Source organism: Alternaria postmessia, assembly GCF_024291825.1.
Source record: "Alternaria postmessia strain BMP 2775 chromosome Unknown scaffold_28, whole genome shotgun sequence".
NCBI classification, from domain to species: domain Eukaryota; kingdom Fungi; phylum Ascomycota; class Dothideomycetes; order Pleosporales; family Pleosporaceae; genus Alternaria; species Alternaria postmessia.
The window spans coordinates 75,040-88,579 of record NW_026260101.1 but is presented as its reverse complement, the minus strand read 5'-3'; the positions used below and the strand labels follow the sequence as shown (position 1 = coordinate 88,579).

General features: G+C 51.5%; 4 protein-coding genes across 4 annotated transcripts; 1 reads left to right on the top strand and 3 right to left on the bottom strand.

Moving 5' to 3' along the window:
* Nucleotides 1-2,582: 2,582 nt before the first annotated feature.
* J4E82_005341 (uncharacterized protein) lies at nt 2,583-4,336 on the bottom strand (the record flags this gene model as incomplete). The annotated part of the gene is made up of 2 exons (XM_051731608.1): nt 2,583-3,850; nt 3,916-4,336. The coding sequence occupies 2 exons, from the start codon at nt 4,334-4,336 to the stop codon at nt 2,583-2,585; spliced, it is 1,689 nt and encodes a 562-aa protein (XP_051588566.1).
* A 1,255-nt stretch (nt 4,337-5,591) lies between these two features.
* On the bottom strand, nt 5,592-6,794 carry J4E82_005340 (uncharacterized protein; the record flags this gene model as incomplete). Its single annotated transcript, XM_051731607.1, has 4 exons — nt 5,592-5,947; nt 6,005-6,217; nt 6,265-6,334; nt 6,384-6,794. 4 exons carry the CDS (start codon nt 6,792-6,794, stop codon nt 5,592-5,594), a joined length of 1,050 nt encoding a protein of 349 aa, XP_051588565.1.
* A 1,512-nt stretch (nt 6,795-8,306) lies between these two features.
* Nucleotides 8,307-10,582, bottom strand: PPP2R5D (Serine/threonine-protein phosphatase 2A 56 kDa regulatory subunit delta isoform; the record flags this gene model as incomplete). Its single annotated transcript, XM_051731606.1, has 6 exons — nt 8,307-8,634; nt 8,686-8,984; nt 9,030-9,383; nt 9,431-10,039; nt 10,094-10,474; nt 10,559-10,582. 6 exons carry the CDS (start codon nt 10,580-10,582, stop codon nt 8,307-8,309), a joined length of 1,995 nt encoding a protein of 664 aa, XP_051588564.1.
* An 857-nt stretch (nt 10,583-11,439) lies between these two features.
* Nucleotides 11,440-13,502, top strand: J4E82_005338 (uncharacterized protein; the record flags this gene model as incomplete). Its single annotated transcript, XM_051731605.1, has 4 exons — nt 11,440-11,589; nt 11,644-12,016; nt 12,068-12,145; nt 12,193-13,502. The coding sequence occupies 4 exons, from the start codon at nt 11,440-11,442 to the stop codon at nt 13,500-13,502; spliced, it is 1,911 nt and encodes a 636-aa protein (XP_051588563.1).
* Nucleotides 13,503-13,540: the final 38 nt, after the last annotated feature.

Sequence of the window (13,540 nt, the reverse complement as noted above, 5' to 3'; positions counted from 1 at the left end):
CAAGGTGTGCCAATAAACTCTCGAGAATCAACACACCATCGCAGCGTCTTATCACAGTATTCACGCATCTTGTGCATATGCAGTTCCACGTTGCAGAGCAGGTCAGCACTATCGTGTCTATGGCATTCTTTCCGTTAGTGCAGTGCACGAGCGCTAATCAAATAACGACATTGCTTGACAAGCATAACGCAGACATACTAATCATCTTTCTCTTATCGCCATAGTTGCCGTTGCTACCTCAGTACACGGAAACGTTTTTTCCACCATCATTATACCGAACCCACTTGGAAGTCCAAAATCGCGCCTCTACGAACAAGTGTAGCTTATACTACTAGAACTGCACCAACACAGACACATTAGTTACCACAAAAGGCTCCGAGCATCGCAGCATCGATATTGGCTTCAGATGTCTCGAAACAATACGAGCCGACACCCTTATCCACCTCTGCAGACTTCAGCTCAAAGCCTACCATGGTGTTTCCAACCAGTAACAGTTGGGGCCTGAGTAATCAACACGAGAAGCTAAGCGTTGATGCGTCATACTGACTACGATCGCGAACTACACAACGCGAAGTCATGTGAAAGCGCCTCATTTATCCAGGAAATCTAACTGTTATTGGCTCTGCTTGCGAGGAGTTTCAGCCATCGATAAGGCAGACTTATCATGAGTGTACTCTGAAAGCTCACCGAGAAAGCATCAGCAAAGCCATTGTGAATCAATCTTACAGGCATCTCGTGCGCTTTTCGCTTTGTTCGTTTTCCTTGCGATGATGAGCTATCCTGAGGTATGATGGGTACGGTTACTTACATATAAGGTAGTATTTATGGCGGTTGTATTGAAGCTTTATCAAAACTGTGTACTGACTCCTTTTCTACCTGCATTTTATCCGGGATACTGCACATATCGTTGATAGACTTCTGGACTCCTTGACTTTGCCTTCAATATGTCTTTTCCGCCTATTCGATTCGCTCCCTTCCAATTGTCGAGCGCACCTTCGTCAAGTCAAGCAAACACGCAACAGCCTGCCCAGCAGTCACAAACGCCAGCGCCGTCCAGTACATCTGCAAATTCCAACACATCGGAAAACTCTACATCAAATACGGCCAGTTCAGATACGACAGACTCGCAGAATACGAAGTGACCTACAAGGCATATCGCGAAGGCACTGGGCATCTATCCCGCTCTATACATTCCACTGCTTTAACAATTTTCTTTGTTCGCTCCAGAAGGAACCCAAAGCAATACAAAGATTGAGCAATGCAACCAACAATTGTGTTTAACTGAGGTTGGGATTGAGTTGCTTCCCTTCGTTCGAGATTATGGCGTCAATATAACTGTAGGATCATCAAGTATCATTTCAAGAACCGCTTACATGTCTACTATGTCCGTTGTTCAGACCTTCCAATCATCAACAGACTCTGACACCAACCCTCCACCCGCCTCCAAACTCACTATACTCCGGATCAACTCGGTATTCATTATACATTTAACTCATATCCATATCTCCAGATCTCATCTTTAAATCCCGCATGTCTCCAATGTCACCCCACAAAAAAGTAGTTCGTTGAGTTTCTCGGTACCCTGTACCGCCTCATCATAGTGCACGAGCATACATGGGCCCATTACATTTTGTCCGCTCGGTCGTACTTCGCGATTACAAATACGAGGTGCTGTCACTAGCCAGTCACACCCAGATAGCCAATGATATATTGACCGGTCTCTTGCTATTACGTATACGTTGCCTCGTTCTAGCGTGTAAACACGTACTCGAGTCAGAATTCCCCGACCAGGAAACTATTGCAGCGTGCATACCTGACTGGTTGGATGGTAGGAAGATACTATATTCCATCTGTAATTCTGTACCACAGGATGCGTAGGCATGCTCGTGGGAGGTATAAACTCAATCCCAGACCTCGTCAATAGTTGCGTTACGATCCGGTATTGTGTGGAAATATAGCGCAAATGTATAGAACACCAGCCATCATGAATCAGACTCTCTTAAACTATGCATAACAAACAATCCTTTCGCAACCAAGATCACGAATAACGAGTCGCAAGTTCAGATGCGAACAGATATAGACACATCACAAACAGCTCAAAGATACCCACACCATGCATCTTACTTTTAGTAGACAAAGGCCCAGATATTCTTTTTTCAGTCCTTCCTGAACTCGTTACAAGTGGCAGCTCAGAGGATGACAGCATCTAGACTGTGGAGATTCACAACTAAACAATTGATCTGAAATGTTACATTGAAGAGTACAAAATAAAACAGCACTGCAGCTTTTTGCGAAATGTCATGACCGTCGCGAAACGAACGATAGAAAGACAACCTCCACCCCAAGACAACACATCCCTCCATTGCGACGCCGTGCCATACATACCAAAGTCGAAACTGACACAAGGAAACTATTGTTTGGGTATGTTGTAGTCGTAGGTCCAAAAGTGCATCCTGTTTCAATCCGTCCGTCTTCGCCAATTCATACATCTTCGTCTTCCCTTCCTATCCTCATCATAACATACCCAGTTACTCCCAATCCTTAATACCAGACACTCGCCCAAAAGCCTGAATGTCTCACACCTACCTCTTCTCATCCACCTGCATACCGGCTTCAAGTGCAGCTGGCGTCTTCTCCCTCCGCTCTTGACTCTGACCACCAGCACTGCTCGACTCACCCTGCGGCCTCCGTCCAATACGGGCAAGCCAACTCTCTGCACTCTGTACCGTACCATCAACAACAGTGGTAATCTGACCCATCATATCCAATCCTTCCTTAGCAAACGCCAACATGCGGTTTGCGCCTCTAACCTCATCGCCCCCCGCGTGCTCATTGTTCGCATTGCGACCCGCGAGCTGCCATCTCTGAGGTACAGAGAGTAATTGAGTGCGAACGACTGTCTGGGCGTTTTGCGGGAGAGCACCGCCCGTATAGCGGGAAACCGATTGAACGACGGATTGCAGCGTTTGCCAGATATCAGACGATAGGGCCTTGATACGGTCGGCAATCTTGCGGACTTGGTCGTCTTTGTCCGCGGTGTCGGCAAGGCCCATTTGGGCCATGTTGCCATTGAGTTGCGTCTTCTCATCTTGGCTGCCCGACTGCCTTTGATTGTTGAGGGCGGTTTCGTACTCTTCAAGCACAAGCTTGAGCGCGCGCATGACGGAGTCGATGTGAGTCGTCGCACCGCGAAGGAGGCCAAGGCAAAGCTTCAAGGAGCGTAGGGATGTCTCCGATAGCGCGACACCGAGACCGGAGGTGGTCATGATAAGCTGCGTGGACCAGTTCACGCGCCGATCTTGCGGGGTGTTTGAGCGTTGTTCTGGCGATTTTTGCGACGTGTTCTGTCCAGAGAAGACTGCCTCTTCATAGTTTGGAGAGCGCTGATCATCGTATGCAGGAAGCGACTCGGTGCATGATGATTGTGAACCGCCTCTAGTTCGTGACGCTGCCGCAAGCGCGTCGTCGACATCCATGGCATCGTCTGCCGGACTAGCAATCCTTTGCCTCTTACTTCTGGAACTCTCGCCATCACCTTGCTCGAGGTCGCTGGGTCGTCTGTCTCCCAGGTATCGTCGCAAACTCTTCTCCATGCCTGTCCTTCTACCCACAGATGACACCGTATTGACCATTGGCGATCCAATGTTGCGCTCGATGAGCTCAGCGCCGTATTGGACGAGTCGCGGAGTGTATCCTTTAGTCGTATTATAGGCTGAGATAGAGCCGTTGATACCGCTCCCAAGCCATGGGTGGTTCGACGTGATCAGGGAGAGGAGCGGTTCAGGAGGCTCAGTTGTAGATTCGCGGGCAGAGAGCGTAAGGGATCGTGCTGTCGGCGAGCGAACAAAGTCTGCGATAGTCAGTCAATATGTTACCAGCATCATAGACAGTAACCACAACGGCATGACTACATACCTGGATTCCCGAGTCCACTGAGCGCCTCGGCTGCCAGCCTTACATCGGGATCATCCATACTGACACTTGTCTCCCGCCTGTTCGTGTTCTCGCTGCGCACACTCGCTGTATCCATAGGGCTTCCCATGTCCTCACGCGGTAGGCTCTCTGGCGCTCTTGGGAAAGTCGCATGGTTTGGCATTGGCAACCTGCCCCATTGCGACGCATCGTACTGCGATCGCGGGCTGAATTCTATCGAGTTGTGTGGAGTATGACGCGCTTTGGTGTCGGGCAGGTCCAGGGACTTGATGCCCGGTAGCCTTGCGTGATCAGAGACATGGCTTGGAATATGCGTCGGTACCGAAGGGAGATGCAGCGATTCGGGCTCGTGTTGTGTGTATGCAGGCGGCGGGGCACGCTGGAGTGGTCGTTCCTGCTCCATTGTAGGAGATTCGCAGGAGCGTGACGTTTATAATCCGACCAGCCCTACCCCACGTTTGTCTGGGCGCAAACCACACCCAACTGTATCGCTGCGACTCGTGGTAGAAGTCGTTTCGAGTTACGCTATGTCCGTGAAAGCCGTCGCAATGCCCAATGACGGTGCGGAAGGAGCGTCTCGAAAGGGTATTCTCCTCCGCGGAAGCGTAATCGGACGCCCAAGTGCGAATTCGAGGACGCGATGATGTCGTTCAAGGGGATGCGAGTCGACAGGGACATGTAACACGGAAGAGAAGCTCTGGATGACGGTCGCAAAGAGTGGAATCGTCGCTTATCGCATGGTTGATCGGAAGGCAAGGTTCGAGGGATGACAGCGCGAGACGCCCGGCAGCAAATTGGGGATCACCACAAAGCCGTGATTCTCACATGTCAATCCTATCACATGTCACCAATGATCCACCCAGTCCACGCCACACATGCTTCTTGGCACTCAATTCCGAGCAACCCCATGCACTGTCTAAGCAGCTCAAGCTTCCGTCGTAGTGAGTGCGAAACGGATTGAGACACACTGAGCCTTCTCACAAAAGATTCCGACGCATTGCGACGAGTTGGGGCCATCACGATGGTTCCAGGTCAAGGCTAACGACAGAAGCCGCTACATGGGGCTGCAGCCGATCACTGAGCTTCCGGCACGCTGTCTCCTCTCGCTATTGCACGTGTAATCCGCCTAGGCTTCCCCACATCAGCCCTGTCTTCTTCCGATGCCCGCACACTACACACCTGGAACACAGGAGACGAATCATTGACGATTATGCATTATCTTTCGTTCAAGTATTTGCTACAACGTGCTATACCGCCCATACCAAAGCCAAAGACCAACACCGGAGTTGTCGTAACGCGATCCGACCAACCATGCTCTTACATGCTTTTATCGTAACACGGGGCTACACCAAAGTGTTTATCCCCACACATAGCAATTACAAGAAGATAGAAAATTGTAACCCTCCAGGGTGATGTCGTGCCAAGAACGAATTGCTAAGAAGCCTGGCCAAAAGGTGGCTCCTGTTGACGAGTTATTTCAGGGTCTGGTAGTTGGCACCTAAAATCTTGCAACAGCTGAAGATCATAACACGCTGCGTCAAGTGTGACTGCAGAGTACTTTGACTGCTTCGACGGCAAGGGGGCGTTGGGCATCGTCCAATGCTTCAAAAAGCTCCATCTGCCGCACGGCGCTCCGCAGATCCTCTGGACTGTCGAGCTTATGCCTTGCGGCTGCGGGTCGCACGTCCGTTGGGTGTGCCATTGGGTGAAGCTCCTGTAGCAACACCGTTAGTGGAGACAACACGCGAGGTCGAGAGCCGCCTGCGAGCTTCACCAACAGTCGGCAACTTCTCATCCTTCATCTCAATCAACGCGCTTGTAGCCCTGCGACGGCCCTTGGGCACTGGCTTCTTGTACGTGGCGAAGTAGAAGGCGAGGAAGAGGAACAGGTACGACGTGATGATGCAAATGCCCGAGATAGCAGCAAACTCCTCACCAGCACACTTGCCCATGTTGGGCAGGTGCGGCCAGTAGGTGCTTGTGAAGTAGGTCCACGAGGCAAAGTAGATGAAGCCTGGAGGCGGTCAGTTGCTTTCTTTATGACCCATGCGTGAGCAGGTGGGAAACATACCGATATCGAGAACGAATTGGGTGATCTGGCCAATGGTGATGTACTTCTTCCACCAGATGCGGATGCCTCGCGCGCTCTGGAAGTAGTACCAGTACATGACGACGTGGACAGCCAGGTTGAGAGTGATGACAGGCCATGAGACAGGGGTGTGACCGATGAGCTGGGTGTAGCAGAGGAGAGCGGTCGCGCCATGGTGGTAAGTGTGGAGGAAAGCTGGGCTTGTTAGCAATGCAACCTCGAAGCCAGATTGGTGTACATACTCAATGGCTTCTTCTTCAGGAACAAGAAGCAGGTGTCGATCAACTCCAAAAACTTGGTGAGGTAGTTAAGCTGTGCTTGTCAGTCGAATTCTCAAGCAGCATGCAACGTAAGCACTTACGTAGTAGAGAATGACCAGCTTGTCGGTCCATCCACCCTCGTGGTCACAGATGGCGAAGAAAAGACCCTTCCTGGCAACCGTGGGGATCAGTTGCTCAGCGAAAAGGAGCAATAGAGTGCCGCTGATTGCCGTGAGGTAAAAGTTGTGCACCTTGAAGAGGAAGTTGAGCTTGAAGGGCTCACGGTTGCGCATAAGCTCCCGTCCACCAAAGATTGTAATGTAGTATGCGATCAGCGTCACGACGCAGACCTTGAAAGTCGAAAGCGGTGTCTCTCCTTGTACGAATCGGAAATCCTGGGGCTTGTAGCCCGCGATGGGCTCGAAGCACTTCTCGAAGATGGGCCATAGTGCCAGGCCGAAGGGACGGTCGAGCGTCGGCGCGCCGATTTCAAGCCAATCTGGGTTACCCATTGTGTGCGTGTATGATTATGGGTTTCGATGAGGTCGGTGTTGTGTTGTTCGGAAGCCCTGGTCGGAAGGATTTAAAGGGTTGAGCCTAGTCCAGGAACTAGGTAAACAAGGGAAACGTGGAGAAGAAGAGCTGGCAACCGCGACCAAGCAAGGGCGAAGCGTAAAGGAGTGACGAGAAAATGTGAAGAAGTAAATCTCACACTGAGGTGAATGAAGGTGATGCGCAAAAGGTTATGAAGGGCCAGCAATTGTTTTCTGGCTGCGCCGGAAAGGAGGTCGGAAATGACTGCTGGGGTCTTCCGCCTCTCCCGCAGATGGGCCCAACGCGCCGTTGCACGTCCAAATTACGACACATTGCAGACCGAGGCGAATTGCATGTTTGCTATTGGCTACACTACTGTATTGCTCTCCTTTTACATTCGTCTTACTGCTGGCGGGCGCTGGACTATCTTGGCCAGATTTTGCAACCACCACGCTAGATCCAGATAGCATGGATTCGCGCGCAGCTGGCGTACGAACATGTAATTCAGCCTGCTTCGAAGATGTTCAGCATGTGATTTGAATGACCTCGACCTCACTCGCTGTTGCTATGTTACGATGCAAAATGCTTCTCCAAATGTCAACACCAATTCGGCAGGCTTGGCGCTCCGAAAGCCGAGAACCCCCTTGAGGCTAGTTTGATCTTCGAAAGCGAGTCGGATGGAAAACTATGCGGCTCCCCGTGTGCAGATAGTACGGCTTGAGAAGATGGGGATCCCTTGCAACCTTTCCAGCGCGCATGGATCAAGGCGAACAGAGTGAATGGTGATGCTTTCTGTGGAAATAAGCATATAGCAATGGGCTCACGATTACTTATCAGCGTAGTCTGCCATATCTCCTCTCTTTTGTCTTTCTTCGTTGATTCGCTTTCACATACACAAAGGGGGCATCTTCAAAAATTCTTTATATTCCGCGTCTATCAGTATGAAGAAATTCCTATCCAGTCATCTTCCACAGAAAACGTCATCCGGAACACCACGTGAAACGTCCATGTTGTTTTGGGAAGAACCAAAGAAACCGCGACGCTTTGATGCCAGATAAAACCACATTGATATCGCAACTACAGTCCAGCCCGCAACAGGCTAGCAATGAATCAAGACGACAAAAAGAGAAGAGAAGATATGCTCCCCAGAATCAAGACCTAATGACCCGAGTGATTGTGCCTCCAGAATTCGACCTTGCACGACCATTTGGTGCGCGTGACGAGGCGGCGTGGCCAGAAGAAGAGTTAGGGCGACTGTTGCTACGCGGTCGACCAGCCGAGCGGCGAGCACTTGACGAAACGTGGTGCTCCCCTTGCGAAGTATGATGCCGTCGCTACAAAAGCGCAAAGCACAAACACGTCAGATCCACCTGAATCGAAATGCAAGTCTTGGACAACAAGGAAGAGAACCTAGGAGTCTAGGAATAGAATTAAGAGTACATCGATTCGGCCACAGAGAATGCTCATCCAGAGTTCTAGGGACTTAAGAATCAACGTACCGAGGTTTGGCTGCCTTGACGCTCATACTCCTTCGGCCGCCTCTCTCTCGATGCTGTTCCGTCGTCCTGTAGGCGGAGGTTCTCCAATCGTGACTCCGAGTCGTCCATGCGCATCGGATCGACGGCTGATTTCTCTGCCGTACCGTTTGAACGTGATTCGGCAAGCTTGGCAAGCTTATCCCAGCGATCCTGTCGACTTTGCTGTCTTTGAGTAGCATTGTTTTGTGACTCGGCGTAATCGTGTGAGCAGTCATCGAAGAGTTGAGGGTTCACTTCCATGAATAGCTTCATGGCATTGTACACCATACCATGGATTGTTCTGAATGCACAGTCAGCAAGCAAGTAGTCTCACCAGAGTGCATATACGTACCGGTTCCAGTGACCCTTCGAGTTTTCGTACAGCGGGGCGAACATAATGGGCAAGATGACTTCGACGTTGTCGCTAACAAGGTTGCAGAAGTACTCGTTGTTCCAGAAGTACAATGCTCTCTCGGCGACCTGGAAGTGAGGACTGGCGACAGATTTGGCTAACTGGTTGAATAGCGGCTCTTGTACCTTTGCGAACTCGGCGGGGTCCATAACCTCGAAGATGTCCTCGACCTCGTTCAGGAACATGACCTCTTTGGTACTGTTCACCTTTGGCCAATATCGGAGAAGACCCAAAACAACCTGAACGTGTAAGCCTAGCCTATTGGATCTGGCGTATGTTCCTACCTCTTCTGTTAATGCCGCGTCCTTTTCCAAGAACTGGACAATGCAATACGCCAATTGTGGATGGTACATGCTCAGACTCTTGACTTTGTGAAGCGGAATAAGCACCCTAGTGAGGAACAGCTTGTGCTCTTCCTTCAATGGCAGAGCAAAACCGTTAATTATAGAACCGAGAATTTCGAGAAGCTCGGCGATACCGTTGAAGCGTTCTGTCTCGTAAATAAATTGGAAAAAGACGTTGTTGATGGAACGGCGGATGTAGGACCGGAGGTTGAGGAATTTGCCGTAAATGCGATGGAGTGTGGTCTTCAAGAAGTCGCGCTCTCTGGGGTCTTCGGAATCGAAAAGCTCAAGCAGCTGCTCACGTTAGCCAGATGATACCAAGCAGATGACAAGATACGTACGTTGAGCACGAAACTGTGGTCTATGTACGCTTTGGCAATGTTTGTGTTGAAGTCCTGACTTTCGATGAATCGAAGGAAGAACTCGTAAACGACCTGTATGTGCGGCCACGCCACTTCCAGCACCGGCTCGTCTTCTTCTGGATCAAAGGCCTCGCCTTGGGGGTTCATCGGGGGTGGGATGGGTCGGAACAGGTTCTTTGCAAACATCTCGACGACGCGAGGGTACATCTTCTCGGTGATGACCTGGCGGTTGTTGGCAACATAGTCGAGCAGCTCGTGCAGGGCCAGACGCTTGATCTCCTTTGATTTCATATCGCCACTAGCATCGTTGAAGTCGAAGATGATGTTGCATTGGTCGATCTTCTGCATGAAGAGTTCCTCCCTCTTGTTCGGGGGCACCTCGTGAAAACCAGGAAGCTTTTCCAGTTCACGCTGGCGCTGGTCTGAGATGTCGAAGCGCGACGAGTGTTGCCTCTTCGGAGTTCTCATGCCCTCGATGTTGTCCTTGGGCGTCGCTTGAAGACGGTCGAATATTCCCGACTTCTGACCCGCCTTGGGCGGCGCAAGATCTCCGGGCATCGTCTCGGCCGCGCCAGGAGGAGGTGGATGCTGAATTATTGATTAGCCTACCGAAAATGTGTCTATGGATGCGCAAGTACTCACAGGCGCGCTTGGGCTGATGACGACGCTGGGTGCAAGGGGCTGCCCCAACCTAGAGGGCGTGCCTGGACCAGCAGCGCCGGCATTACCAGCAACACCGGGACTCATCACGCCCTGTCCACCAAAAGATTGAGGTCCACCCGCAAGCGAACCCGACGAAGGCTGCGGGTTCTGTTGTAGCGACCCAATGTTGGAGGAAGCGCCGTCGGCGGCGGGCTGGCTCTTGCTTCGCGCATCGGTGAGCTGTGTCTGCGACGAGGAAGGCGTGGCCTGAGCAGAGCCCGAGGGCGAGTTGGAGGCAGCCAGCGACGGCGAAGCAGTTCCAGAAGACGAGTCCTTCTTCTTAGATGACTTGCTATCCTTGCTTCGAGAGAGCTGTTCGGACTAGATATGTTAGCCTCCGCGCATAGAGAGGGGTAAGGCGGTGCGGTGTGCTGCCAGGGTCCACTGGGAGGACGGGCAACTTACGACCCTTTGCCTAAAGCCCTTCATGGTTGGTGAAATGCGCCCACGGCCAGGTTAAGCGCTGCGGAGGTCTTGTAGAGACGGGCGTCCGAGATGGAGGCTGGCCTCGGGGCGTTTGGGGACAGGTCGCAATTCAAGAGCGCCAATGGGGGACTAGATTGCTGGCGCACACACGGTGGATCGGACACAGGAGAGCGTAGGGCTCAGGTCGACATGGAGGAGAGACGCGTGAGGTAATAGAGGGTGGCTAGTGTAGCCGTCTAGGATGGTGCACGGGGAGTCGGTGGAGGGAGGAGCTTCGCGAGGGGGTCGTCAGACGGCAGCTGGGGCCCTAACAACTTGCGGGTGACGTGTGGGCGCTTTGTCTAAGGGAAAGGCGTTTCTTCTAGAGCTGGAGAGACAAGTCGGAGCAGGTCGTCAACTGACAACTCAGGGCTGCTGCCAGACAGACAGCGTCGAGTGATTCGCGCTAGCCGTCCCGTAGGCGAGGCCGTGCGTTTTTGGCCAAAAGCAGCCCCGCCGCAGCCGTCACGACATGATACCTGCGATTGTGAAGTAGCAGATGCTGAGTGTGAAGGATTGAGTGCGCAAGCAGGAGGCAAGAGACTATGCAGCTACTTGGGCAGACGTAGACTCGTATGATCTGATCTAGTACTCCAGCAGAGGCATCACCAGATCGATCCCTGTCTCGATTGAGAAGCTGCGACGGGCCTCTCACTTGGTCAGGGTCTGCAAGAATCGTATCTTATACACCACAGCCATAGCCACTGCAGTCTGCGCTTACAGATAAGCACAAACTACTGAACGAGCATCGTGCTGCAGGCTCCCGTGACTATAACCACGAGAGATTCTCGAGCTCCAGACCCTTCGCTGTGTAGTACAACATGGACAACGCTACATCGACCACGGAAAACCAGCATGCGCCATGGCTACCGATCCCGTCACGTGCCGTCTCAGTCGTCGAACACCCGGCCATCGTCAAAAACGTTGACAAAGGCATTACCTCATTAGGTGGGCCTGTCAAACTGAGCAAGGTCAGCGGAGATAGCAGTGCCTACCGCTTTGGGAGAAACTAACAATCGCCTCAGGGCTTGCGATCTCGATTGGAAACCACGACCAACGCCGAGGGTGACGATGAGCTCAAGAAACTCATATCCGTCTCGTTGCGCCCAGACGATCCCTTCGCCAAGCGTTTGCTGTCTACACCTGTGAGGACGAACAACCTCCTGCTCAAAGTAACAGTGCCAAAGCGAACGGGACGCAAACGAAAGCGCGGAACCTCAGGTCCTTTTCTTTCTGAAGACGAAGTAGGCAGCCATGGCAATGGAGTCTCAAACGGTAGTACTACAGTCAATAAGACGTACGTGGATGCATCAACCATCTACAGGAGTTTGCAAGACAATGCCTCAACATACAAAGTCACTCTGGCAGGGGTCGTGGATGAGACCCATCGATTTCGAAGTGCCCCAACACCATCCACCTCAAATATAACAACGACTGACTGATCTTTAGATATGCCTGACTTGCAATGTGCTGCTTCTCATAACAAGATCATGGTTGGCCTCCGAGACCATGTTCTACCAAAACGATGTAAGTCCGACCCAGCTGTTCTCCGAACACTACTGATCCTATCCTAGACGAACAGCTGAAAAAGTACAATGTGAACACTGCGGCCGGTGCAGACCTTACGGAAAGCGTCGGACCGTCTCCAGAGTTCATACAGATGCCCATCGCTTTCAACTATCGGTTCCAGCAAAATGCCAATGTCAAGTACACCGACCAAGGTGTGGTCAACATACAGAGAAGCTTGGCCTATAATGCATACACGATCGTTAAGCCCACCGATGAGCACGTACCGACAGGACCACGACCAGGTCTCCCAGCAGAGAGAGATCTTACGCCTTACATGCAGTCACTGATAGCTAACATTCGAGCTTTACTTTTACAAAGACCTATCGTTACCCGCCAGCTACTATACAACAGACTCGGCTGGGACAAGCGAACAAAGCTTCGGCAAGCAGCCATATATTGCGGATACTTCTTCGAAAGTGGACCCTGGCGAGAGGCTCTGATACGATGGGGTGTCGACCCTCGCAAAGACCCTGAATATCGAAAATACCAGACTGTGTCATTCCTGTCTTACATCAAGTCAGGCACGTCCAAGCACCGCGCTGTCTTCGATCAACATGTTATGAAACTGGCAAAGATGGCTCCAGAAGAGCTAGAGTCTGAGCACACTTTTGACGGCTTCAATGTCTCGCAGACAGGCAATCTCTTCCAATTCTGTGACATTACCGACCCCCTCATTGCGAAGATACTAGCCACAAAAAACATCCGAACAACTTGTGCACCGACATTCCAAGGATGGTATCACGTTGGGACATGGGCCAAAGCCACGGTAATTTTGAAGGACAAAATGAACACCATCATCGGTGGTGACAAGCCTGATGATAGGATCTACCAGCGTATCGTCACTTGGCCTGAGTTGTGGGATGACAGGGACATGGCTGCCCAGTATAAGGGTGAGATTGACGACCGTCAGTTACACCACGAGAAGAGGAGGGAACATCAGGTAATGCACAATGTGCGCTGGGCTGCAAGAAACCCTCGTTATGCTTTTGAAAAGATGGAAGCACGTGACGAGCAGGAAAAAGAGACCGAAGAGGAGCAGGAGCCAGAGAACGTTGATGTTCCTGAGGACATGACAGAAGATCCTGTTCAGCCCGACACTATTTTGAACGCAGATATCGGAGAGGCAGAGGATGAAGAAGATGACCAAGACGGGGAAGCAGATGAAGATGATGACATGCAAGTCGATAACAGGGACGAAAACGTCTATAGTAGTTCGGACGTGGATGATGATGATGATGACAGTGACAGCCCAGTGGTGTCTGTACGAGCGGCATCAGAAGGACCGGTTCCATTTGGCGGCTACTACAAGGTGTGAAGTGGCTAGAGATCCTGTGGTACTGAGGAGGCTGGGGT